The following is a 25962-nucleotide window of genomic DNA, read 5'->3' on the forward strand; positions in this document are numbered from 1 at the left end:
TGACCTGAGCCTAAGTCAGATGCTTAACCATGCTTAACCGGCTGAGCCACCCACGTGCCCCAAGGGCCCTTAGTTTCTTAAGAAGGGCAGCTTACCTTCTCAGTGAGGTGTTGCAGGTTCTCTATAGCTTCTCTCCATGAGGGATATACCACTGGGATGGGGGAAGGCCAGTGGGGGGTGTGTGTGGGGGGTAGGAATTGGTGGAACCCGATTCTTCTTCCACCCATCCCACAAGCTTCAGGGTGGAGGGTGTGACAGACACTGCCTACCCTTGTTGCCACCTCGTGCGCTCCCTGTTGGGCACCAAGCAGTATCCTAGACGGAGCACTTTCCTGAGAATTCCATTTCTGAGATGAAGACTTGCCCTCAGGTGGCAAGTGTCCCCATGGAATTGGTGGTTGAAGGTTGGTGTGGTTATAGGAGGAAGAGAGACCCAGTAACAGGAAGGACCCTTTCCTCTCTCTGCTCTGTTGCTGGAACTCTTTGTTTTTCCAGTGACCCACCTTGGCAGTTTCCCAGGGTGACTGTTGCTTACTCCCATGTTACTGTAGAGAAAACCCAAAACTGTTGCTCCAGAGTCACATTTGGAACTGTGGCAGGGTCATTCTCAACCCCTTTGCCTTCAGGTTTGGGGCCCTAGATCTAAGGCTATTCAGGAGAGCCAAATGGTTTACTACAAAGGGGTCTTCTGGTGTGCGCAGCTGGGGCTGGAAGAGGACCAGCCTCAGCCTCGTGGATGGGTGGTACCAGATGATTTGACGACTTCAGGGTAACATCCAAGCCATAGTTGCACGGGATCACTGGGAAGTGTCAAGTGTGCTGGCAAAACCAGGAGCACCAATCAATACCCAAGCTCTAAAAAATAAAACAATAAAGTAAAATCCCACTTTGAGGTCCACAACACCCTTGCTCACATGGGACTTACTGAGTTAAAGAGTTGTGCTCACAAGGAATGGAACTCCCCGGCAGGGTCAAGGCAGACCTGGCCAGGGCTTTCTTCCAATCTGTTCTATCCTGCTGCGAACATTCTGAGGAACTACAGGGTTAGGGGCTTAGCTGGGATAAGGGACACTCCGAGGGACTTGGGGTGGGCGGTGGGGGCTAAACAAACTGGACAGGTGCACTACATATACAGAAACCCAACCCTGAGACCCAAAGAGGGCCGGATCTGGAGGGGAGAGACTCAGTGGTGGGACAAGTGGCAGGCTGCTGGTCTCTGACGTGCTCCAGCAGAAGCAGCAGGAAGGAACAACATTGACCTTTGAGAGAGTGACAGGATGAGAGCAAAGTGCCCCCACCCTCCGCTGGTTGCTGCTAGAGTTGCGCTGGTGCTGAGGAGGGAAGAGGCGACGGATGCTGAGCCAGGTGGAGGCTTGTCTTTTGTAGACCACGACTGGGGGCTCCTGCAGACAGTGCCTCAGTTTCTCCCTTTGTCTCAAGGTTGCAGGTAAAGTTTGAGCTAGCTGCCCTGGATGATCACCTGTCTTGAAATGAGAGGTGTGCGTGTGAGAGGGAGAGAGGGTGAGCAGAGCGTGCTTAAGCAAAGGAGGAATCGGGCCATGCCCCAGGACTTGAGCCATCTCTGGCACAAAAGGAGTTAATGGCAGGGACCGCGCCCCCCCGTGTCCGGGCACGCGCAGCGCGCCCCCTCGGTGCGCGGGCACAGCAGCCAGGCTGCCGGAGAGCAGATCTCGGGGATTCAGGTGCGGAGCCCTTGGCCTGGAGGCGATATGGGTGGTCCGCGGCCCGGTTCAGTCGCCCGCAACAGCCCGGGGAACAGGTGAGGCCGCCTGCCCCGGTCTCTCATCCTCTAGCTGCCCATACCTTGACCCGATCCTATCCCCTCCCAATCCCGGGCTTCTCCACTCCCCAGCCAGTGCTCCCCATCCTTCTCAACCCCATGTTCTCCATCGGCACCCCTGACCACCAATCCAACCCCCTCCGCTGCTCTCCTCCACCTCCTCCTTGAATCCCGCATCCCTATCATCCTACCACCGTGGTACCTCTATTTCCACAGCCTGGCCGCATGCTCCTCAAAATACCCCTACTAAGGGCCCCCAGCCCTATTCCTGTATTGCACATTGCCAGTCCCCCCTCCCCCGCAGTGCAGCCCCATCCCTCTTCCATCATAGCATCTCACAGCCAGGCTCCCTCCCCCACTCTCTGCAGCCCCCCTCCCCCCCAGGCCTTTATCCTATCCTCCCCCATTCCGATGCAGCTCTGTCCCCCAATACCATTCCCAACCCGCGTAGCCCCCAATACTGCAATTCTCAATACCAGTCCATTCCTGCACAATGCCCCTTGCCCAATACTGCTCCAGCCCCAAAAGTACCCCAGATGCCACTCTAATCCCCAGCATTGCCTCCTCCCCTTGTCTTCTCCCAAACTGCAAGTTGGGCCAGGATGGAGATCTTGGCCTTAGGGACTCAGAGCGGGTCTTAGGGTACAGAGGGCGTTTGGGGGTCGGTGGATTTATCTAGGTGTTCGCGGGGGAGGGGCTGCAGGGAATTGACTCTAGGGGGACTGGCATTTGGCACTGAAGGGTTACTGGGGAAGGAAGCATCCTGAAAGGGTTAATGGAATTTGTGGGGAGGGGCGGCACCGAAGGGGTTAATGGCGTGGGGGGGGGGTGCTGGCGGGGAAGCCGTGTGAATGAGCGGTCTGTGCCCCAGAGTTGCCATGGAGACGGTGAATGGGGGGATTGTGTGAACTCAGCTGCGGACTATTCCCCCCCCCATACACACACACACCCACTCCCCCCTGCCCCACCTCCCTACTCCTACCCCTTCCTTCCCTTTCCCCTCCTCCCCCCAACCCGGGTGCATTCTGGGCAGTGTCTGGGATCTAACCCCCATACTTTGCTCCCCATTTCCCTTGAGCCTCCACCCCTTCAGTTGCTTTGCCCGCCCTCCCTCCTCCTCCTCCTCCTTCTTCCCTCCCTCTCTTTCTCCTTCTCTCTCTCTCTCTCTCTCTCTCTCTCTCGCTCTCGCTCTCTCTCTCTAGCTCGCTCTCTCCCTCCCTCTTCTTCCCTCTCCCTTCCGCTCTCTCGCTCTCTCTGTCTCTGTCTCTCTGCCTCTCTCTCTCTCTCTGTCTCTCTCTCTCTCTCACACACACACACACACACACACACACACACACACACACACATTCTCATTCCCCTCTCTTGGTAGCCGATTCCGGGCGTTCCCAATCTCCCTCCCCCACCCCTTCAGCCAGTTCTTAAAGGAGCAGGCCAGCAATCTGGGAAGGCGGCAGAAATAGGGAAAACTAAAGTGTATGTGTGTGTGTGTGTGTGTGTGTGTGTGTGTCCATGCAGCAGTGTCTGTGTGTGCCTGTGTTTATGTGTTGACTGTATAACTGTGTGTCAGAAAGCCCGTATATCTTGAGTGTGCTTGTATAACTGTGTGTCAGAAAGCCCGTATATCTTGAGTGTGCTGTATTTCTGTTTCTGTCTCCACCTATGTGTCACCATTATGCTGTGTATGTCTCTGGATATTTACCTATGTGGTGTGTGTGATTCTGCTTCAGTAAGTCTCTGTGTGTGTTTCTGAATGTATTTCTCTGTGATTCTCTGGCTCTGTGAGGCTCTCTGTCTCAGAATGTGGGACTATATGAGGGGATCTCTGTGGGTTTGGAATATATGTCTCTGTGAGTGAATATCGCAGTGTCTGTGATCCTGGCTTGGTCTCTCTCACTCCCTCTTTGAGTCTTTGTGAGTTTATTTCCATGAGGCTCTGAGTGTGTGTCCCTCACACTCCGTTGTTTATTTTACACTGGCTGAGCATCAACAATGCCTGGGGTGCTAGGCAGAGCGGTTTCTGCCTCAGTTCTGGCACTCAGTGTGAATTAGAGATAGCCGACAGAAAGGACCAAGGCTTAAGACTTTGGGAGCAGTGAGGGCTGAAGAGAAATGTACAGGAGGGGCGCAGGAGGGTCTGGGGACTCTGGTGAGTGGCCATCCTGCCCCTTGCCCTGGTTGAGGGTGAGGGGGTCTCTATGTGGGACCTTTTGCTTATATGCTGCTTTTCTAGAACCCCAGAGTGAGGTTCACAATCCTTCCCTCTCCTCATGTGGGAGGTCCCCGTGTGGGGTTCCTGGGGCCGGGGGTCTAGAGAGTTCGGTGTTCACTTGTGGCGTGCTCAGGGACCTGGGCTCCATGTCCAGTCATCCCCACCCCCTGCTCCCACATGCTGCTCTGGCTCCAGCTGACCCTGATGAGCTCCATCAGCTGAGGAGTCAGAGTTGGGGACTAGGAGCTTTGCAGTGGCAACAACTGTCACCGTGCCAGTTCCCTAGGATTTTCCAACCATGCCAGGCACCTAGACTGGTTCTGACCGGCAGTGGAGATCATCCGTGGGTCCCTCGAGGCCCTGGCGCGGGAGCGCTCTCCTAACTGTAGGAGAGCAGCCCGAGCCCAGCAGGGCCCCAAAGACCCGGCTAGGCTCCTAGGCTCCTAGGCTCCATAGCCCTCCCTGACCATCTTGGATGACGCATGCTTCCCTCTTTCCACAGGCCTGTCTGGCCCTGAGGGAGTCCCCTTTGTGAAGCTGTGGTGCTTGGACGACCTCTCTGCATTGCGGGGCACCTGTAGGTGTCCCTCGAGAGCTCAATCTTGAGGTTCAAGTCAGTGTGGCCATGAAGGGGCTGCCTATGGGGCTGATGCTGTGACCCTGGAGTCTGCCTTTCCTGCCAGTCCCCCTGCCCGGAACATGTGGCTGCGGCTTGGCCCGCCCTCGCTGTCCCTGAGCCCCAAGTCCACCGTTGGCCGGAGCCTGTGCCTCACCCTGTGGTTCCTCAGCTTGGTGCTGAGGGCCAGTACCCAGGCCCCAGCGCCCACAGTCAATACTCACTTTGGGAAGCTAAGGGGTGCCCGGGTACCATTGCCCAGTGAGATCCTGGGGCCTGTGGACCAATACCTGGGGGTGCCCTACGCAGCTCCCCCCATCGGCGAGAAACGTTTCCTGCCCCCTGAGCCACCCCCATCCTGGTCGGGCATCCGGAACGCCACGCACTTTCCCCCAGTGTGCCCCCAGAACATCCACACGGCTGTGCCCGAAGTCATGCTACCCGTCTGGTTCACTGCCAACCTGGATATTGTCGCTACTTACATCCAGGAGCCCAATGAAGACTGCCTCTACCTGAATGTCTATGTGCCCACGGAGGATGGTGAGTGCTGTGGCCAGGCACTGTGCCCTCCCTGCCTCCCACCCGCCCCGTTGTGTTTGTGGCTCGCATGTGGTCGTGTGCCCTGCAGCATGCATCTGTCTGTCTGTGAAAATGCTTCTAACCATCACTCTGCTCGGCCTCCCCCTTCCTCCTCCCTGTTCTTCCCTCTCCCAGCATTGTCTGAGCTCCCATGTGTGAGTGACACTGTTACCAGGAGGGGCCTGGCCAGGCCTGAGAGCTTTGACAGATCTAGGGCCAGAGTGCTGGATGGGGGTTCCCCGGGGGAGTATGGGTCACTGTTGGCAGCTGCCCGCGGGAGGATGCTGGCTCCTCCAGGCCCCCCTGTTGCCATTCCGCCTGCTTTGAAAGGTGGTAGGTGTGTGTGGCCAAGGGAGCTGGGTGCGTGTGGGGGGCGGGGGGCAAGCCTGGTGGGCATTCTTAGGTGCCTCCTCTTTGGCTAGCTGATGCCTCCTCCCGCGGGGGTCACACTAAGGTAAGTGACAGAAACAAGGAGATGGCGGGACAGGCTCTCTGCCATGTGCCGCCCGCAGAGCAGCTCTTGGGGCCTGGGGTGGGTGGGGGGTGCATGCCCCTGGGCAGAGGCCTCCTGTTATTTTTTAGTTTTTTATTCATTTTACAGTAAAGCGGATTTCCAAGGAATGCGCCCGAAAGCCCAACAAGAAAATTTGTAGGAAAGGAGGTAGGTAGCGAGCCGGCGGGGAGGGAGAGAGAGAGAGAGGGAGGGCTGCCTGCCCACCTGCCCTTGCCCCTGAAGACCCAGCCTTCCTTCAAGTAGCCAGGCTCAGGGGGCGGTCGGTGAGCAGGCATAAGCTCTACCTTATCCAAGGGCCCTGGCTGCTTTTCAGGGAGGATTTGGTGGCCTAAGGCAGGTTCAGAGCAGAAACAGCAACCCCATTTCTGCCGGTCCCCCCAGCCCCAAGTTCTGCCTTAGTGCATGTGCCAAAGACAGAGCCTGGTAGTTCCACCTCGAGGGAAACTCTAGGCATTTGAGAGGAGCCAGGGACCCTGCTCTCTTCCTGGCTGGGGAGCCACCAGCTCATCCCTCCGTGCTTTTTCCTGGGTCCAAAGTCTAGACTCAGCTCTCTGGCCCTGAAGTTTAGAGCAAAGTTGTCCTGCCACCACGTCTGGCCAGAAGCCTGGCCAACTGACCCTGGCTAGTCTGGTGGCAGACCATGGGGGTCCCTGGGAACTAAGGACTCTGAAGGAGGCACGAGATCCTGAATTTTAAATTTAGCCTCTTGCTCGGGAGGAATTTGGTCCCCCTGGGTCAAGGATCTTTCCTGTCCGTTTACCACGTCATGTTTTCCACAAAGTGCTTTCATGCTTAGCTCATAAAATCCTCCCCACGTCTCCGGAAGCTTCTAAGGCAGGAATCAGTTTCCCAATTTTACGGATGAGGAAACGGGCCCAGGGGAGTGACTTGCTGCTGCTCGAGGCCCTGTCGCCGGTCTGTGGCAGAGCTGCGACCCAAACCTGGGTCTCTTGACCCTCGGGGCAATGTTCTTTCCACTGTAGAACGCAAGGCAACTCCCATCTGCTCATTTTCACCTCCCTGCCTCTGGAAAAAAATGGTGAAATGTGGATGAGCTGGGCCAAATTGGCACTGGGAACAACTTAAGGAACAGGTAGAAAATCACAGCCTGCTCTGTACAACCTGTTGGCAAGCTTGGAGTCTGTTTTCCTTTGAAATCCTAGGGCAGGGTTTCCCTGAGTGGGGCCGGCAGGATTCCTTCGGCCCGGATGCTCCCCTGCTGAGGAGGTGTCTCCAGGGGCAGATTCCGGGAAGCCACATGCTGAGCCACACGCTGAGCGTGTTCTCCATGCGCTCTTGATGCACCGGAGCGGGCCTGCTGCTCTGGGATAGTGCTCCACTACATCCCCACACCCTGCCCAGGACCTCACACTCACTAGGCCATCAGTAGACGCTTCTTTGCACAAAGGAAGGAGCATTCACGGTGCTGCAAAAAAGACTACAGGTCTGTGACCCACAAAGCCTGACTGAGTCGCAGCTCTTCTGCTAACTCACAGTGAGGGACTTCAGGCACGACTTTTCCCCGTCAGAGCCTCTGCATCTGCCTCTGCGGGGAGGGGGGCGTGGAGGAGGGCATAGGGGACCATTGTGGCCTTAACATTCCGTTGGCATGTGAATGAATTCAGGAAGAGGGTCTCGTAGACCTGCTCTTCATGGGTTACTTCCAGGGGCAGTGGTGGGCGAGAGGACGGTAATGACATTCATGATAACCATTTCCTAGGAAGAATGATCTCCCTGGGGTGCCAGTGAGAGCCCAGGGCTGTCCGGTCCTGAGAGTTTGGCTATAGCACTCCCTGGCAGCTCCACTCAAATGCAAACATTTACCTATCATGATTGTTGACTGTGGGCAATGCCCGCGAGCTGGGCACTGTGGGGCTGTGGAGGGATATGAGGCAGAGGAAAGATTTAGAAATAAGTAAAGGCCTCACCACTACTCCAAAGAAGCTCCTATCCTGGTATTGGAACTCAGCTGGTTTAGCTAAGCCTCACAGGCCAAGCTGGGAAGTGAGTTCCAGACAGTGTGGGGGAGGGCATTTGGTCATTTTCCTTGCTTAGATCAGTTCCTTATCTGGGGCCTGGTGGCCATTTGGAACGGAATTACAGTCCCTGCTTCTTGGGGGAGATACGCCCACAGAGGTCATTAGGATTGTGGTGTGCGTAGGGTAGGCAGGACTGGCCTGGTTGGGATCCTGCAGCAGCACAGTGTTGGGACGGGGTATGGTGGTCGGGGTATGGTGGTCGGGCTGGCCGGGTGACCGCCATAGCAACAAGGAGTTGCTCAGCAAGTGCTAAGCTGAAGGAACAAAGGCATCTGTGCAGAGGAGGCTGGGACCATGCGGCAACCCAGGGATGCTTGTGGGGGGGGCGGGGGCTGGGGGCGCCGAGGAGGTGGGGGTAAAGCGGACTCACCTTATAAGTCAGTGCCCACAGGAAGTAAGGGATTTCTGGGGGAAGACCTGCCCCATCCTCCCACTTTCACCCCCATCAAGCTGGAGGGAATTCACATTTAGGGATGAGGAATTCCTTTCCGTGTGGGGTTCTGTCCATTGCGTGGATGATGTTGTCCCGTGCCCCACAGGGTTTTTGAGGGCAGTAACTGGCAGGTGTTAAGACGGTAGGTGCCACTGAAAGTCCGGGAAGCCGGAGGCAGTTTCTGCCCCTTGGGGTCGGGCTCTTGCCCTAGCGGAAAAGCCATTTTGTAATATGAGGGCGGTTCCTGTTTTGATTAATAGCTGTGAGGGAATTCAGTCACCAGAGCCCAGACCAGCTGAGAAAGAGGGCTATTTGCTGCCTCCAGGGTGAGAGCATCTGGTGTCACAGACAAGAGGGTAAGCCCTGGGGTGCTGGCAGAATGACCTCAGTCTCCCTACTCTGACCAGCTTCCAGGCAGTGGGTCCTCTTTCTCCACAGCCACGCTCAAGATGCACCTCTCATCAACTTAGAACAGGAAGGAGAGTTGGTGCCAGCTTACCCACAGGTCCTTAATGTCTCTCTTCTCTCCTCCGGTCCCTTCTTTTCTCTCCTTCCCTTCCCTCCCCTCCCCTCCATGCTCCACCTCTTTCTCACTGATGTTTTCCTTCCCTTTCCCCACACCCCCCACCAACCCCATCCTGGAAAGGTGGCATGGTGCAGTGGAAAGACCATGGGCTTTGGAGTCAAGTAGACCTGGGTTTGAATCTGACCTCTAGCACTTCCTAGCTATGTGATCTTGAGCAAGTCACTTTACCTCTCTGAACCTCAGTTTCCCCATCAGTGAAACAGGAATAGAGACAGTGCCTACCTCATTGGGGTGTAAGGATCAAACCATATGGCAGAAGTAGAGTGTCTGGCACATGGTAAATATTCAGTAGATGGTAGGAGCTATTACCATTATTCCTATCTCTCTGTCTCCCTCCCTCTCTCTCCATCTCTCTCTCTCTCTCTCTCTCTCTTTCTCTCTCGTCCCTTTTTCCTTCTCCCTTTTCCTTCTTTTCCTCCCTCCCTCTCTGGCTCTCTCTAGATCTCAGAGCAGCGCTTACTGCTCTTAGGCCTGGTTCCTGTGAGCAGGAACCCCATTTGCCATTAGCCAGAGCAGGGGGCCCCAATGAGGAAGACCAGAGGGAAAGCTTCATCTCCCAATTTTTTCCTCTGGGAATCAGGGTCAGCTGAGGCCCAGCTTGAGCCTTCCCACTGGGCCCAGGTAGCTCAGGGCTGGGCACCCCAGTACCCGTCTCTGCCCGAATAGCTCATGTCCATGTCCAACATGCTGGCGATGCCACCTCTCACCCTCAGTGCCTGCCCCTGCTCTCCAGCTCAGCCTGCCTACGTACACGTGCGCAGCCCCTCCCACCTGGAGGAAATCCTTTCCCTGAGTGGGTCTCTGGCTCTGTGCCCTGGCCCACGGGCTGCTACCTCCTTCCTAACTGGGAAGGTAGTTGGTTGAGATGGGCTGTTGGGGGCAGGGAGGCGGGGTAGGGAGGTGCAGGGAGGCTAGCACTGCAGGGGCCTGCAACACCATCCTCCTGATGAAGGTCTGGGCCTCAGCCCACCCATTCCCTCAGTTCTTGCCATCCCTCCTGCCTGTCCTGGGCCCAAGCCCAGAGCTGGCTTGCTGGGCCACACTGCAGTCATGCTGTTTTTGAATTCTCTCTCTGTTTTGTTCTCTGTTCTGTGCTGTTGTGTCTCCCCGTGTCTGGTCCCCAGGATCCGGCGCTAAGAAACAGGGCGAGGACTTAGCGGATAATGACGGGGATGAAGATGAAGGTATTTGGGGGCTGCAGGGTGCGGCGGCTGGTGCATGGCACAGAGCCCCTCCCCCTCTCGATGGGGAGAAGCCCCGTCTGTCTGTCTGTCCGTCCGTTGGTGTGTTTCTGTTCCTCTATGAGGCTGTTGGGCTGTTCATCCATCTTTGGCCTGGTTGGCCGCTGGGAGTTCCAGGGTGATGGACACGGCTGGCTGGAGCAGGGGACCACAAACAGAGCCATGGGGAAGGCATCCTCCTCGCCCCGGTCCTCCACCGCCCCCCCTGCCCCGTTCCGTCCTCAGTCCTCCAGTAGAAGCAGCCACTGCCAGAGACAGCTTCCTCCCCCATCTTCTGTGGTTCATGGGCACCTGCCCCTACTGATCAGCAGGGAGAGTGGAGACAAAGCAGGGCTGAGGGAGGGCGAGGAGAGGCGTGAAGGAAACCGGATGGCAAGGAGATACCTGTGTTTCATTGCGGAGGCCCCTGTGTGTTAGGGGGAGGCTGGCTCCTGGGAGAGGGGCCCAGCAGGATGTTGCACTGAAGAGTGAGGCAGTGACAACCGAAGGGGCTGGAGCATAGCACTACCGAGAACCTCCACGGCCATCTCCCAGAAAGAGAGACTCGGCCTCAGGGCCAGGGGCTGTGATAGGCTCAGGACAGGGCCAGAAAGGCTGAGGGCTACAGTGCCAGGCTGAGGCCAGGACACCACAGCCCAGTTAGTAGATGGCATGAGATCCTTGCGTGATGGTTGAACCAGTCTTCCTTCCTCCTTGGGAAAACAGGGTGTGTTTGCTTGGCAGCAGAGAACATCCCCTTCCACCTCCCTGCCCTGGCCCTGCCCCCCCACCCCTGGGGGGGCCAAGCAGCTCAGGGGGAGCCCCACTGGTGGCTGGTAGGGCCGTGCCGCTGGGGCAGAGTGTTGTTGGTCCAGCTCACACACTGAGAGGCTGCAGGTGGAGGTGGTCAGGTGGAGAGCTTTCTCTAGACGGCCCAGCCCCAGTGCCGCTGTGCCGCCTGGACTTAGGAGCGGGCGGCTTGAAGGTCTCTCCTTGAATGGCCTCTGGGGAGGCTCCACCTTCATCTTAATGCTGACTGGGGGCAGGGGTCTCTCTCCTTCTTAGTTCCGGCCCTCTTCTCTTCCCCATCCCCTGTGCTTCCAGTTAAGTCTGCCTGGTGCCCAGGGAGAATGGGGTAAATGAGCACATGGCTGAGAAACCATGTCAGTAAGGTTCCCCCCACCCCATCTCTGCCATTCACCCCCTTTTACCCACACCCTTCCTTGTTCTCTCCCTGTGCCACCCCTTATTCCCACCCCTCTTGTCTCTGTCTGCACTGGGGGGCCAGCTGCTGCCAATGGCCGTATTTCCATGTAACTGGTATAGTCTTGGGGGTTTCAGGGCTCCCCAGCCCCTGCTCTCTGAAGCCATGTCAGGTCCCAGGACCCCTGGGTGCCCAGGGCAGGGACTCACTCGATTCACCTAAGAGAACAGCCCTTCCTCTTCCTCCTGCTCCCCGTCCCCAGAGCCCAGCCATGGCCTACCTGAGCCTGGATGTATCAGGCATGGCTGACTGCCTTCAGCTGTGAGGCTGAAACCAGAGTCTTTACAAACATCACTCAAGTCCAACTCTGGCCAAGTCTCTGGCTGATGCTTGAGGTCCAGGCTGAGCAGTCCCCACGAGTCCTGCCCTCAGAGCTGGCGGTGGTGTCCTGGCACCTGGGATAGCTTTGCTGCCCACACCCCCCCAGGGCTGGCTGGAGGGGGTGAGGGAGGAAGGGCATCCTACCCAGCCTGTGTCTTACCCCTTCTCCTTGCAGACATCCGGGACAGTGGCGCTAAGCCCGTCATGGTCTACATCCATGGAGGCTCTTACATGGAAGGGACAGGCAACATGATTGATGGCAGCGTCCTCGCCAGTTATGGCAACGTCATCGTCATTACCCTCAACTATCGTGTTGGGGTGCTAGGTACGGTTCCTTGCTAGGTGCCTAGAAGGAAGCCTGGGTTCTCAGGGAAGGAGGGAAGAATGCTGGGGACTTAATGCTGGCCTTGGTTCTCTAGCTGGTGCTAATGCCCATAGTCAAAATGTTGTTATCACATGGCTCCTCCCCAAGTGCTGGAAGCTCCTGGAATGTTCAGCTGCCACTGGAAATTCAATTCAACCCCCACACCTTCTCTGTCTTTTTTTAAAATGTATTTTGTTGTTGTTTTTATTTTCATGTTTTTTATATATTTTTGAGAGGGCCCAAGTGGGGAAGGGGCAGAGAGAGGGGGACAGAGGATCTTAAGCGGGCTCTGTGCTGACAGCAGCGAGCCCGATGCAACCTCCACACCTTCTCTTAAGTCTCAAGCCAGGTCTCTGCTTTCAGACTTTTGCTTGGCTGAGTTTTGCAGGACCCATTAATTTTCTGGTGTCCTTCCCTCATCCCTGCCCACCCATGCCCACATCCCTAAAACCTGCACACATACAGAGATATTCCTCCTAGCCAGTCACATATCCACACACCCACATACCCTCACATGTTCACACATCCACACTTCCCACCATACACCTCCATGCTTATGATCATTTCTCACGTACCCCACAAATACACACATACAACTGTAAACATATAGGCGCTCCACATCCACACCTACAAACTCCCTCTCACATACACACGTTCCCCTGCCACTCCATATACTCCCCACACATACAGTTTTCCCACACACACATATCCTCGTACCCATATACCTCTGTACACTCTACATCCATACCCCATACGTACGCAGTTATCTCCCACTCTCCCCATTCCCATAGATCTCTCCCTCCACATCTCCATATCCACATCTATACTCATACACACTACACACGCCCACACTCCCACTTCCTTCTACCCCCATGTATATGCTCTATGCAAAGACCCACACCCCGCACATTCACATCTACACATAAACCCCACACACGTATACCTTAAATGCATATACATATTCCTTCCACACATACACACATATCCCTGTATCCCCCTGCACAGCCCACTTTCACACCTACTCCAACACCCACATACACATATGTCCCTCACCTTCCCCACATGAATACAAACCAACATTCCCCCCTCCCTATGCATATACATCCATACCTGCACTTCCACACCTCCCCACCCCACGCTTACACAAATACGACAGACACACACACATACACACACACACACACACACACACCTCCTATCCTTGCTTCCACATCTATGTATGCATCCTGCACACTACACTTATGTATCTCCCCACCATATGTAGATACCTATAGGCCTCCAGCACATGTACCCACATTCTTACATACACATACATACATAGACACTCTTCCCATACATACCCTGGATACATACAGCCAGTGTACATATGTACATATTCCCCCACCCTACCCAACAAATATGTACACATCCATATACCCACACCTGGCCATCCAAACCCATCTGTGCACATACTCCTGTACTCACCCCCACACCGGAGCATACCCCACATGTCCATACCCTGTATATACACACGGACACATTTCTACTACTCTCTCCATGCCTACCTCCCCTTATACTCCCACCCCATTATACAAATGCACCGCCACACATACGCACTAATTTCCCAAACACCTCCTCATCCATACCCATGTGCCCTTCCGCACACATAGTCTGCCGTCCACCCGCTTGTTTGGGTGATTTAAATGTATATGCATTTAAATCTGTGCTGTATCTTCCTTGGTGACTCTTTTTATTTTATTTTATTTTTTTTCCTTGGTGACTCTTAATGCCTATCTGTGGCCAAGGTCCTGAGGTAAACAAGTACCTTAGAGCGTGTGACTACACATACAGGGTCTGGCTCCCTTTCAGATGCCCACTCAGGCCTCAGAGGGCACATGCGGTCACATATCCTGTAGTTTCATGAGGAAGACAACTTCTTCGCTGGAGGGCTTGTATCTTCAAAGTTCCAGTGAGGGGTCTAGGCTATACATCAGGTCTGTAGGCCTAGATGCCGCACCAGCAAGGGCATGATTTATTCCATGGCCAGTTGGCTGACAGGACCTTATTTTACGTATTTATTTTTTATTTTTGTATAATTTGTTTTAATGTTTATTCTTGAGAGAGAGAGGGAGAGAGAGAGAGAGAGAGAGAGCATGAGCGTGCACAAGCGGGGAGGGGCAGAGAGAGAGGGAGACACAGAATCAGAAGCAGGCTCAGGCTCCAAGCTTACAGGACCTTATTTTAATTTGCTTCTGAGTGTACTGTTTTTGCCAGTTCTAATCCCAGAGGCCCTGGTGCTTCAGTTCTGGGAGCAGTTTATGAACACGGAAAGGCAAACTTTTCTTGACTTACTCTTAACGCTATGTGGGGTAGCAAGACACCTTTTTTTGGGTTCAGACTGGAGACATGATATTCCCTGAAAAAAGTGGAGCCCATGTCCCTTCGGTGGCATCTGGATAGTGGGCATGAAGCATGCAGGGCCTCTCTCCCTGGTCTCTCTTGGCTGGCTACTGGGTTTGCGTTGCGTGATTCTGCCGCTGCTCCTCCGTCTTTATGAGTTGCCCCAGACATCACAGGAAGGCTCCCTTAAGTGTTCTGTCCTGTTGAGGAAGGGGATCTGAGTCTCTGACAGTAAAAATGGTACCATGAAGGTGGCTGTAAATACACACACTCGGGCTGCACAGTCCCTGAAGGGTATACAGGAGTAAGGTCACATAGGTATACAGGCACACATACCCAGTAGCTGAAGGCCAAAAGTAATTTGCTACTTTATTTATTTGAGAGAGATTGACTGCGAGTGGGGGAGAGGGTGAGAGGGTGAGAGGGAGAGAGAGAGAGAGAGAGAGAGAGAGAGAGAGAGAGAGAGAGAGAGAATCTCAAGCAGGCTCCACACTCAGCAAGGAGCCCTGATGCGGGGCTCGATCCCACGACCCTGGGATCATGACCTGAGCAGAAATCAAGAGCCAGACGCTTAACCTACTGAGCCGCCCAGGAGCCTGTACTACTTTATTTTCTTAGTGAGAGTGATAGAAAATATTCCATTCAGCTGCTTTTATTGTTTTAAAATTTTTTAATGTTTATTTATTTTTGAGAGAGAGAGAGGGAGACAGAGAATCCAAAGCAGGCTCCGTGCTGTCAGCGCAAAGCCAGATGTGGGGCTCAAACCCATGAACTGTGAGATCATGACCTGAGCCGAAGTCGGATGCTCAACCAACTGAGCTACCCAGGCGGCCTCAGCTGCTTTTAAAAATTAGGAACACAAAGTTCCATTCCATTGTTTTTATTGGAAAGCCCAGAGAGTACCAAGAATATGCTTCAGTTCCATATTATTGGACCAGCTAGGGTTGCAGGAGAAGAAAGAGTGGAGGAGCAGGGAAAAGAGGGGAGAAAAGTAAGGAAGAGGGGTGGGGGGAGAAATGGGGAAAAGAGTGACACAGAGAAAGGAGGCAGAAGGAGAGATTCAGGATCTGAAGCATCACTTGAGAGCTGTGGGCTGCACAGAAGGCTGTTGCAAGTGAGTGCTCCCTGTCGTATCTCAGTTTGCCGATTACTGCACAACTGTTCTTTGGGCTTCTATATCCTTTAGGCTTCCTAACCTTTGGGGGAGTCTTAGACCCCTTTGAGATTCTAATGAGAGCTATGGATTCTGCCCCATAAAAATGTGCACACACAAACCTATAGAAATGGTTCCATGGATACCACCAAAACTCATCCCTGGAACTCAGGTTAAGACCCCCCCCCCCACTGCCACTTTACCACCTCCTCTCATTTGAATAACCAGAACAGCACATCTGGGGGCAGGAATACTGTAAAGCCTTGGTTTGCGAGCACGATTCGTTCCGGGAACATGCTTATAATCCAAAGGACTCGTATGTCAAAGTGAATTTCAAGAACCATTGGCTCCAGTTGTGATCATGAATGTCAGTTTGGCATCACGTACTACTTGTAACACAAGACATCGCTCGTTTATCAAGTTAAAATTTATTAGAGGTGTTTGCTCGTCTTGCAGAACACTCACAGAACAAGCTACTCGCAATCCAAGGTTCCACCGTATTATTCTTTGGATTTCAGCAGTTAATGATCATGATAATATTACCCAGACCTCAGGAGTCATAAACTGAGATTTGGTCAGAAGTTCCCCACCCCTTCCTGTGTATCCTACACTGCCTGCTCTGGAACACAAATGTAATCAATGAGCCACTGATTGGATTCTGGGTCCATACAAGATGTTTTTGTCTCTTGATGCCAGATGCAGAACATAGATTTGTCCCTGACACTTGGGGACTTTGCTGTGTAGCTGAGACTGTCATTTTGTTTCTCAAAGCATCCCAGATCAGGCGGCCAGTTTTGGACTCCAGTTACATGCAAACATTCAGCCTCCCTTCAGCTTCTCTGGAAGCACTGAGCCCAAAAAGATGGTTTACTCTGAGGTGCTTGTTTGGACATCTTGAGTAATTCATTTATTTGGAGCATGTCACAGGCCAGTCCGTGGATCCCATCCTATTATTTGAGGAACCCCCATGGGACTTGAGACCAACAAAAGAAAAGGACCCCAGCAGGATATAGGATGTGGACATCCCTGGGGCTGAGGAAGTAGGGGTTTGCCAATTCTGGGTGCTAGAATTTAATCTTACATCTTTGCTCAGGTACCCTCCAGGCAAACTGAAAACCTGGTAAACGTCAAGCGTTGAGTGACAGAGATATCTGGTCTGGGTACACTGTGCCAGATTCCCTCATCTCCTGTTGACAAGCAGCTAACCATGTACTGCAGTTTAAACTTGGACCCAGGGAGACTGTCTCAGATTTGTTCTGACAGTTCACGGAGTTTGGGATTTCAGCCCTCACCCTCACGTGGTTTCCGTGGATGGCTGAGTTACTGGGGAACTAGCAGCGAGTGACTGCTCTTCCAGACTGCCAGGTTTTGTGTGCTCGTGGTCAGTCACGTTGGATCCAGCTTGATCCCGTCGGATAATAGCTCTTCACGCAGGACTGTTATAGTAGGTACATTTGACATGGCGTCATCCGCGTGCTTTATGCCTCTCATCCCAAGGTTCATGGGAGCCTGGGAGCAGAAAGTGATGGTTGACTCCTCCACCCAGCCCTTTCAGGCCTTTGTTCCTAACCCAGGGAATCGATACATGTTGCACAAATCTCCTTTACCACATTCAAGCGCAGGCTCTTCTGCTGGTAGGACACATTTGACACATTTCAGTGAACGATACCTCACCTCGGCCAAGGCTGAAGCCAAGTCTACTGTTGCTTTAAAAAAGAGAAAAGGGAAAGAAAATATGGAGGAGGGAGAAAGGAAGGGAGAGAGGACAGGCGGGCTAAGAGAAGTACATGGTGGTTTTTGCCAGAGGGTCTCAGGCTCAGACAGCTGGGTTGGGTCTTGGTCAGCACACTTTTTAAGACTCGCAGCAGAAGCTTCAGTTTGTGAATGGGCCAGGCAAAGGAGAAGCTGGTTCCCTTGTCTAGAGGAACAAGGGCTCCTCCGTTCATCCTTATTCAGGCTCTCTCTAATTCCTTCACGTTTCCTCGCCAGGAACCTGAGGCTAAAGAGGGCTTGCTACTAGGTCCTGAGAGGAATAACTAAGTGCTTTACATACTTAATTGTACCAAACATAAATTAATAACACCCTTGAAGAGGGTGAAATGAGCCCTTCTGCCAAAGCTAGAAACAGAAGGACTTGAGAAAGACAGTGATGAGGTCTTGTGCCTGCCTGAATCCATTTGAACCTGGCTTCTGCCCCTGGACTGCCAGAGAGCTCTCTGTGAGTGGAGGGAGCCTCCTCGAACATGGCCTCGCACAAAGTTCATCCCAGGTGCTGCCACTGAGCTTTGAAATGTGGGGTCAAAAAATACTGAGCCAGGTATGGGTTTCTAACATGTAGGAGTGCCACAGCTATGCACCTAGGAAGAACCCTTCCGAAAGCCCAGGGCAGGAGAAGGTAGAGCCTTCCAAGGAGCCTAGGGATCAAGGAACAGAGACGAAATGAGACAGCAGGATCAGTTTGATATGGAAGCAGGGTGTGGGGGGGGGGGTGAATATAGGACATCTCTGTGGGATAGCCAGCAGGTGGGCGGGAAGGTAGTCTCCATGGCAACAAGTCTCCACAGCAGCAAATCCCAGCAGGTGGGTGGGAAGGTAGTCTCCATGGTGACATGTCTCCTCAGCAGCAAATCCCAGTGGGTGGGCGGGCGGGCGGGCGGGAAGACCTGTTTCTGTGGTAACACACTGCACCGACTTCCCGATTTCTCCACCAGATGAAAAACATGGTCCAACCCAGTGGTTTTCTAACTTTAGCAGGCATCAGAATCACCTGGAGAGCTTGTTAGAAACACAGATTGCTGGGCCTCCTCCCCAGAGTTTCTGATTCATTAGGTCTTGGAGAAAGGGAAATGAGAACCTGTCCTGACAATGAGAGGAGAGGGGCCACCTGAGGCCTGGGAACGAGGTGCAGATGGACTATCTCATACAGGAAGGGCAGGGGGAGTTTAGGAATTGTTGCCTCTTGGGATCTTCACTTCCTTCAGAGAGGGGAGGAAGGGGAAAGAGAAGTAACTTTAGATTTACCAAGTGCTGAGCATATTAGAGATGCTTAGGTTCGTTTTATGCTTGCTACAACCCTTTGAAAGTTTATTTGTTGATTTTGAGAGAGAGCGAGCATGAGCATGGGAGGGGCAGAGAGAGACAGAGACAGAGAATCCCAAGCAGGCTCCGTGCTGTCAGCACAGAGCCCAACACGGGGCTCCATCTCACAAACTCTGAGATCATGACCTGAGCCGAAATCAAGAGTTAGATCCTTAACCGACTCAACCACCTGGGTGCCCCAACCCTTTGAAGCATTTTTATCTCCATTGTACAGAAGAGGAAATTACAGCCCACAGATTTTCAATAACTTGCCCAAGGCTATATGGCTAGTAAGCGGTAGAGTCAGGACTCGAACCAAGGACCATCTGACTCCAGGGCCCCTGCTCGTCACTTCCTGCATTTTACCCCCAACTCGCAGCTGGAAGCATCCCCTTGGATAGTGTGCAGACCCCTCCCTTCAAACTGGAGAATGGGTGGGGGGCCAGGAGCCGGTCCTTCCTATATGGATGGTGCTGGGCCTTGCAGAAAGAAGCAATGGTATATGGTAGCTAGGCAGAAAGAACCACACTGCGTGCTCATCCTCTGTCCTTGTGCCCCCATCTCCTGCCTGCCATTATAACTCAAATCTGCCATCCCTCTGCCTTCACCGTCCTCATGCCCTCTGTTGAATCCAGGTTTCCTGAGCACTGGCGATCAGGCTGCCAAGGGCAACTATGGGCTCCTCGACCAAATCCAGGCCCTCCGCTGGGTGAGCGAGAACATTGCCTTCTTCGGTGGTGATCCCCGCCGAATTACCGTCTTTGGCTCAGGCATCGGTGCATCCTGTGTCAGCCTCCTCACGCTGTCGCATCACTCTGAGGGTGAGTAACACTTGGGGCAAAACCTGAACTAGAGAAGTGTCGGGCTTCCCAGGCTCCGGCGTGCCCAGGGGGATCAGCAGGCCCTCTTCTGACATTTCGGTATCCCTGTGGGGAGATGTGGGTTGGAAATGTTTCTCTAGGGGAAAGAAGGAATTCGCCCAGTGTGAGAGAGGGAAAGAGACAATCCTGTTTATATCCTGAGAAAGTAAGATCCTCTTTCTGATGTGGGAGTCAGATTTGGGTGACTGGGAGCAGACAGTCTCTCTGAAGGGACAGTGGTTTTTGGGAGGCCAGGGAGGGGGGGACAGGGGAAATCTTTCAGTTTGAGAAGGACATGTGACTTCAGGGTAGATATCCGGGGTGGGAATTCATTTTTAGGTGTAAGAAACACTCATTCTCTGCCTTTCTCTGAAAAGCAAGTCTGTACAAGAGGGGAACCGTCCTTGAGCGAGGAGATGGGTCTGAAGTGAGGATCACTGACCTGCGCGGTGGGCTTTTTCTAAGGGATTGGAGGTCTGTTAGCAGACTCCAGACCTCCTCCCAGGGCTGTATAACCCTCCTAAGGGAGACTCTCATTTTTACCTGAAGGAAAGCCTCTATCCTTGCCATGGGTCCCTCTGCCAGTGAGTCTTCCAAGCGAGCCAAACAGGCCCTTTTTGGCTCAGCAGGAGAAGTTCTCTTCACCCTGGACTCTAGAGCACATTCTATCTCTGAGAGGCAAACGTGAGCTTCTCATGAAGAAGAGGTCTTCCTGAAATAGGTGCCCTTCTTTGAAGTGAGGAAATCTGTGGGAGAGGACAAGGTTTTTTGTCGAAGTCAACCCTGTGAGTTAGTGATATTGTCACAGGAAGACTGTCAGTCTCTCTTTGAAGAAGGGCTGTCTCTCTGAGAGAGAAAAATCACCTTCTCTGACCTAGAAATTCTGTCTCTGTCCCTCCAGGGACTACCCTGGTGAGGGAACACCATTGTGGGACCTGCATCACGCCTTAGAATGTGTTTCTAGGTGACAGTAATGGGGATGGGAATCTCTTTCTCCACAAAGGAGGGTGAAGTGACTGGCTGTGAGGGTGTCCCTGTCTGAAAAGCGGAACGGTGGCTCTTCCGATTTCCCTGGGAGGAGAAGGCCTTTCTTGGAGTGGTGCTGTATTCTGTCTCCTAAGGGTCCTGGCTGCTGCAAAGCGTTGTTCTCTGCCTTTCTGCAATTGATTCATGGAGAAAAAGCAAGGCTGTCTCTTAAGTAGCAATCTATATTTCTTTCCCTCTCTTTCTACCCATGCAAACTGCCTTTCTCTTAGAGGAAAGGAATTGTGTGCCTGGGGGCCAGATTATTATCCCTCACTTGGGAATGTTGGGGCCAAGGAGATCATGATATCCCTTTCCCCCCCCCGGGGAGGGGGGACAAATCACCCACTTTTTGAGTTTGGGGGACTGGCTCTCTGTTGGCCAGGGGGAAACTGGATCTGAGGCATCAGTAGCTTCAGCAAAAGGAAACTCTCTGTGGAGACTACACCCTGGGAGGGCACGTTCCCTGGAGACTTTCACACCCCAAGGCCTTTGCCCTCAGGAATCGTTCCCCAAACTCCCAGAATGTGAGGCTCTCTCCTGCCTGCGTTTCTCATCTCTCATGAAAAAGACCCCTTTGTGGTGGAAGCGCCAGCTCCCTGGTGGTGCGCTGGCACAGAGCTGGGCCCAGCTGGGCAGGAAGCAAGGAGGGAAGACAAGGAGAGATAAAGAGAGTGAGCATAAGGAAGCTGATGCCTGGGACCCAAGGGGTTAATTCTTTCTGGCATTCCCTTAACCCTCAAGTTACCAACCGTCCTCCCAGAACAAGGAAGCAAGAAAGCAGGCAGGGGTCCAGTCGGCGCAGGGGCCTGGCAACCCCTCTGCTGGTCCTAATCCATCATCCCAGCCAAAAGGTTTGTTCTTCTTGCATAGCTCATTCCACCCATAGGGCAGCCTCAGTAACAAAGGAAGGAGTGAGGAAGTGTTGTAGTGTGTCCCTCAGGGACAGGCAAGGGAGGCCTGGGCTGTGGGTGACGTAACAGGTCTGATGTGGTGCCGCCTGTCTTCTGCAGGGCTTTTCCAGAGGGCCATCATCCAAAGTGGTTCTGCTCTGTCCAGCTGGGCTGTGAACTACCAACCAGTGAAGTATACCAGCCTGCTGGCAGACAAGGTAGGCTGTAACGTGCTAGACACGGTGGACATGGTGGACTGTCTTCGTCAAAAGAGTGCCAAGGAGCTGGTAGAGCAGGACATCCAGCCAGCCCGCTACCACGTGGCCTTTGGCCCTGTGATTGATGGCGATGTCATTCCTGATGACCCTGAGATTCTCATGGAGCAGGGCGAGTTTCTCAACTATGACATCATGCTAGGTGTCAACCAGGGCGAGGGTCTCAAGTTTGTGGAAGGGGTGGTGGACCCTGAGGATGGTGTCTCTGGCACTGACTTTGACTACTCAGTCTCCAACTTCGTAGACAATCTGTATGGCTATCCTGAGGGTAAGGACACCCTGCGGGAGACCATCAAGTTCATGTACACAGATTGGGCAGACCGTGACAATCCTGAGACCCGCCGCAAAACACTGGTGGCACTCTTCACTGACCACCAGTGGGTGGAGCCCTCGGTGGTGACCGCTGATCTGCATGCCCGCTATGGCTCACCTACCTACTTCTACGCCTTCTACCATCACTGCCAGAGCCTCATGAAGCCTGCTTGGTCAGATGCAGCTCATGGGGACGAAGTACCCTATGTTTTTGGTGTCCCTATGGTAGGCCCCACTGACCTCTTTCCCTGCAATTTCTCCAAGAATGACGTTATGCTCAGCGCTGTCGTCATGACCTACTGGACCAACTTTGCCAAGACCGGGTAAGGAGAAACTGGGGGGTTGTTCTTCTTTGGGACCCCAGCATGCCCTCCCCTCTGCTCCTCTGTCTGAACCTCTTCCATCATCTCCTTTTTTAAAGATACTCCCAAAATCTTGCTTGGTAAACTCTTCCACCCCCTTCCTTCTTCCTCCTTTTGAGTCGTGCCATTTCTCGAAAATTTTGTTGAGGCTCAGAACTCACCTAGCACTAGGACCAAGCAGGAATGAGAGTTACCAGCAGACCTATTGGGGTTCAAGGTTAGATGGTCAGAGGCCTGGTGAGGTGGGAATAAAGTACATGCATAAAGAGCCTTTCAAGGGTTCTTGGAAAAACTAGGCAGCTGAAAATATTGATGGATGCAATGTAGCACGTGAGAAGAAGAAGCATCTACAGGATGACTTTACAGGATAGGCACAGGGAACAATGAGTTTCCATGATGCAGTGGGCAATAGGAATTCAGGTCTTGGGGAAGAGGAGGGGTATGGACAGAAGGAGGGACCCTGAAAAACATGGAAATGGTGGGCAGTTACAGACTATGGACGAGGTTCAGAAGTGGGTGTGAGAGGAAGAATTCTGGGCCCTTTCCTCTTGTAGGTAGAGTGGTGACCCCAGATTTCCATGTGGTATTTCAGGGATCCCAACAAGCCGGTCCCCCAAGATACCAAGTTCATTCACACCAAGGCCAACCGCTTTGAGGAAGTGGCCTGGTCCAAATACAATCCCCGAGACCAGCTCTACCTTCACATCGGGCTGAAACCAAGGGTCCGCGATCATTACCGGGCCACTAAGGTGGCCTTCTGGAAACACCTGGTGCCCCACCTATACAACCTGCATGACATGTTCCACTATACGTCCACAACCACCAAAGTGCCGCCCCCGGATACCACCCACAGCTCCCACATCACCCGCAGGCCCAACGGCAAGACCTGGAGCACCAAGCGGCCAGCAATCTCCCCTGCCTACAGCAATGAGAATGCCCAAGGGTCCTGGAACGGGGACCAGGATGCAGGGCCACTCCTGGTGGAGAACCCTCGTGACTACTCCACTGAATTGAGTGTCACCATCGCTGTGGGGGCTTCCCTCCTGTTCCTTAATGTTCTGGCCTTCGCTGCCCTCTACTACCGCAAGGACAAACGGCGTCAGGAGCCCCTGCGGCAGCCTAGCCCTCAGAGGGGAGCCGGGGCCCCTGAATTGGGAGCTGCTCCTGAGGAGGAGCTGGCAGCGTTACAGCTGGGCCCCACCCACCATGAATGTGAGTCTGGCCCCCCCCATGACACACTGCGCCTCACTGCGCTGCCTGACTACACGCTGACCCTGCGACGCTCCCCTGATGACATCCCACTCATGACACCCAACACCATCACTATGATTCCCAACTCCCTGGTAGGGCTGCAGACATTGCACCCTTATAACACCTTTGCCGCAGGGTTCAACAGTACTGGCCTGCCCCACTCACACTCCACTACCCGGGTATAGCTCCAGCCTAGAGCACAGCCTATCTCCTGGCTTCCTCCCTCCCAGATCCACGAACACACATGCACACACACACACAGCCACAGACACACATACACACACATACACACACACACATTCAGACATATATGTATACGCACGCACCCACACCCAACAGCAGACCCACCTGCACAAACAGATGGACGTGGACATGCACCCGCATGTACAAAAACACAAATAAGGAAGTAAACCTGAACAAACCCTTCAAACGGGGACGCAAATGAGTCCTTGGGAAACTGAGGACCCATGGAACAGCAGCTGAAGCCAGCTCCCTGAGCCTGATCACAGACATTCCTGGGGGCCTGAAAGCACCAGCTGGACACCCCCCTTGGTGCTCGCCTTCCGCCTCTCTTGGAACTGCACCACCGACCAACTCCAGACTTGGGAGCTTTAAAGAGCAGGGTAGCTCTTTCTCCCCCAGACTTGGTCTTTTTTCTGGGTCTTGTTTTTGTTGATTTTTAAAACAATTTTGGAACAAATGCCTCTCTAACCCATGAGTGCAAAAGGCTCTGGAAGGGAGGCTCCAGGCCCAGGTCTCTCTGTCTTTGGAACCCCCAGCGCTCACACAATCCGACCAAGAAACATGACCCCAAGAAAGAAACAGATTCGAGCAAGACCATGGGGTGGAAGGAGGAAGGGGCTACCGCTGGATGGGGTTGGAGGGCCATAGGGGGAGAACCCTCCAGCCATCTCTGTGCCCCTGTGGAGGGCTGCAGAGACTGCAGGGTGACCTGCTTTCCCCAAAGGCCGCACGCACTGGCCTGGCTAGACCAGGGGACCCTAGATTTGGTAAATGAGGTTCTAGTGGAGGCCATGTCATTATTGGGCCCCTGGGTGTAATCTGGGTTCCACCTCTGCCCTTGGGGTAATGGTATCAGAAATTCGCCCCATTTTCTTTACAGAGTCTCTTTTGTGTCTGTCATTTCTCTTTCAAAAAGGCAGTGTTTTTTGTTGTTGTTGGCTTTTTTTTTTTAAAGAAAAGTTCTTAAAACACTAACGGAAACCCATGGAGTTTGTCCTTTGTAAAATTTTAAACACAGTGTCTTGATATAAAAATAAAAAATCCAGTTAGCACTCCCAACCTGCCTCCCTTGCACAGGCCTTGCCCCAACAGACGCCCCCAGCAGGGCACCCCTGTGGGCTCGGAATCCAGCCTGCCTCTGCATCCCATGCCTTTAAGCTGAGACAAGTCTGGGCTGCACTCTGCTGGCCCCCCTGCACACATCAAGGCCTGTCCAGTCTTAAGCAGGTTGCTGCCCCCATAACGTGCCCCACCAAGTCCCCCCAACACTATGGGTTCCTACAGCTGAAGCCTTCTCTCAGCACCACAGGCCTCCTAATGAAATGGCAAAAATAACACTTCCTCCTCCTCCTCCTCCCCTCCTACTCCTTCTCCTCCCCCTCCCCCACTTTCTCACCAATGCCTCTGCCACTGCCCCCATCACCACCATCCTGCCCTCATCCTAGACTGGGGGCTAGAAAGAGGTGTGACCTCTAACATGCTGAAATTTTTTCTCATACATGACTGAATCCAGTGTAGCATCAGATATGTGGATGCCCCCTGGCCTTGGGTCACTGACAGAGCAGGGGCCCTTTCCTCCCCAGGGATACTTGTTTCCTGTTCTGTGAATTAAAATTGGAGAAGGCCCTGGGGCCCCTGGGAGAGATTTCTCTCCAGGGTTATCATCAGTGGCTCCCTGTCAACCCCCGGGGGACAGATTCAGTGGGGCTCCACAGGGTTAGCATTATGGTAGTTCATATTATTCTCAGCGACCTGAAGGACTGAACCAGGAGTCTGCTCATCAAGTGTGACAGTTGGGCAAGTTTGCTGACACCTCAGAAACCAGGAATAGAATTCTTCAAAGTGACCCTGACAAAATGAGGGAGATGAACCAACACGACAGGATGATGTTCAGATAGGATCAACACAAGACCAAAACTGAGAACTAATATGCTAATATGGTACATGGGGATGAGAGAGTTGGGCAATTGTTGGCTGGACACACTTTAGTTAAAAAGAAAGAAAGAACTGGGGGGAGAGTGACAGGATGGGTCACAAGTTGAATGAGTCCATAGTGTAGAACTGGTTTTCTCCTCCTTCCTCCTTCTGTCCCTCTCTTCCTTCCCTTTTTTCCTCCTTTTTTTCTTTCCCAAACTAATGTGAATACTAGCTTATAATAACAAAAATATAGCATGGAGTTGCTAGGAA

The 25962-nt window shown here is 53.4% G+C and overlaps 1 protein-coding gene across 9 annotated transcripts; it reads left to right on the forward strand.

Moving 5' to 3' along the window:
* The first annotated feature begins 1650 nt into the window (after window positions 1-1650).
* Window positions 1651-24834, forward strand: NLGN3 (neuroligin 3). 9 transcript variants are annotated; one of them, XM_058714512.1, is made up of 8 exons: window positions 1652-1780; window positions 5023-5166; window positions 5807-5866; window positions 9902-9961; window positions 11758-11907; window positions 19192-19377; window positions 21453-22242; window positions 22874-24834. In XM_058714512.1, the coding sequence occupies exons 2-8, from the start codon at window positions 5061-5063 to the stop codon at window positions 23715-23717; spliced, it is 2196 nt and encodes a 731-aa protein (XP_058570495.1). In that variant the 5' UTR covers window positions 1652-1780; window positions 5023-5060; the 3' UTR covers window positions 23718-24834. The 9 variants fall into 9 exon arrangements, with proteins under 9 accessions (XP_058570496.1, XP_058570495.1, XP_058570490.1 ...); XM_058714507.1 differs by having other exon boundaries at window positions 1667-1780; window positions 4513-5166; XM_058714508.1 differs by having other exon boundaries at window positions 1685-1703; window positions 4513-5166.
* The last annotated feature ends 1128 nt before the right edge of the window (window positions 24835-25962 follow it).

Source organism: Neofelis nebulosa, chromosome X (assembly GCF_028018385.1).
Source record: "Neofelis nebulosa isolate mNeoNeb1 chromosome X, mNeoNeb1.pri, whole genome shotgun sequence".
Classification (NCBI taxonomy): Eukaryota; Metazoa; Chordata; class Mammalia; order Carnivora; family Felidae; genus Neofelis; species Neofelis nebulosa.

What these genes read in the sequence shown, in the direction of transcription:
- NLGN3 (XM_058714507.1), top strand. Translation starts at nt 4,710, where the DNA reads ATGTGGCTGCGGCTTGGCCCGCCCTCGCTGTCCCTGAGCCCCAAGTCC. An exon ending in CTATGTGCCCACGGAGGATG is followed by an intron (nt 5,167 to 5,806) that starts GTGAGTGCTGTG and finishes TTCATTTTACAG; the next exon opens with TAAAGCGGATTTCCAAGGAA. An exon ending in GCTGTCGCATCACTCTGAGG is followed by an intron (nt 19,378 to 21,452) that starts GTGAGTAACACT and finishes TGTCTTCTGCAG; the next exon opens with GGCTTTTCCAGAGGGCCATC.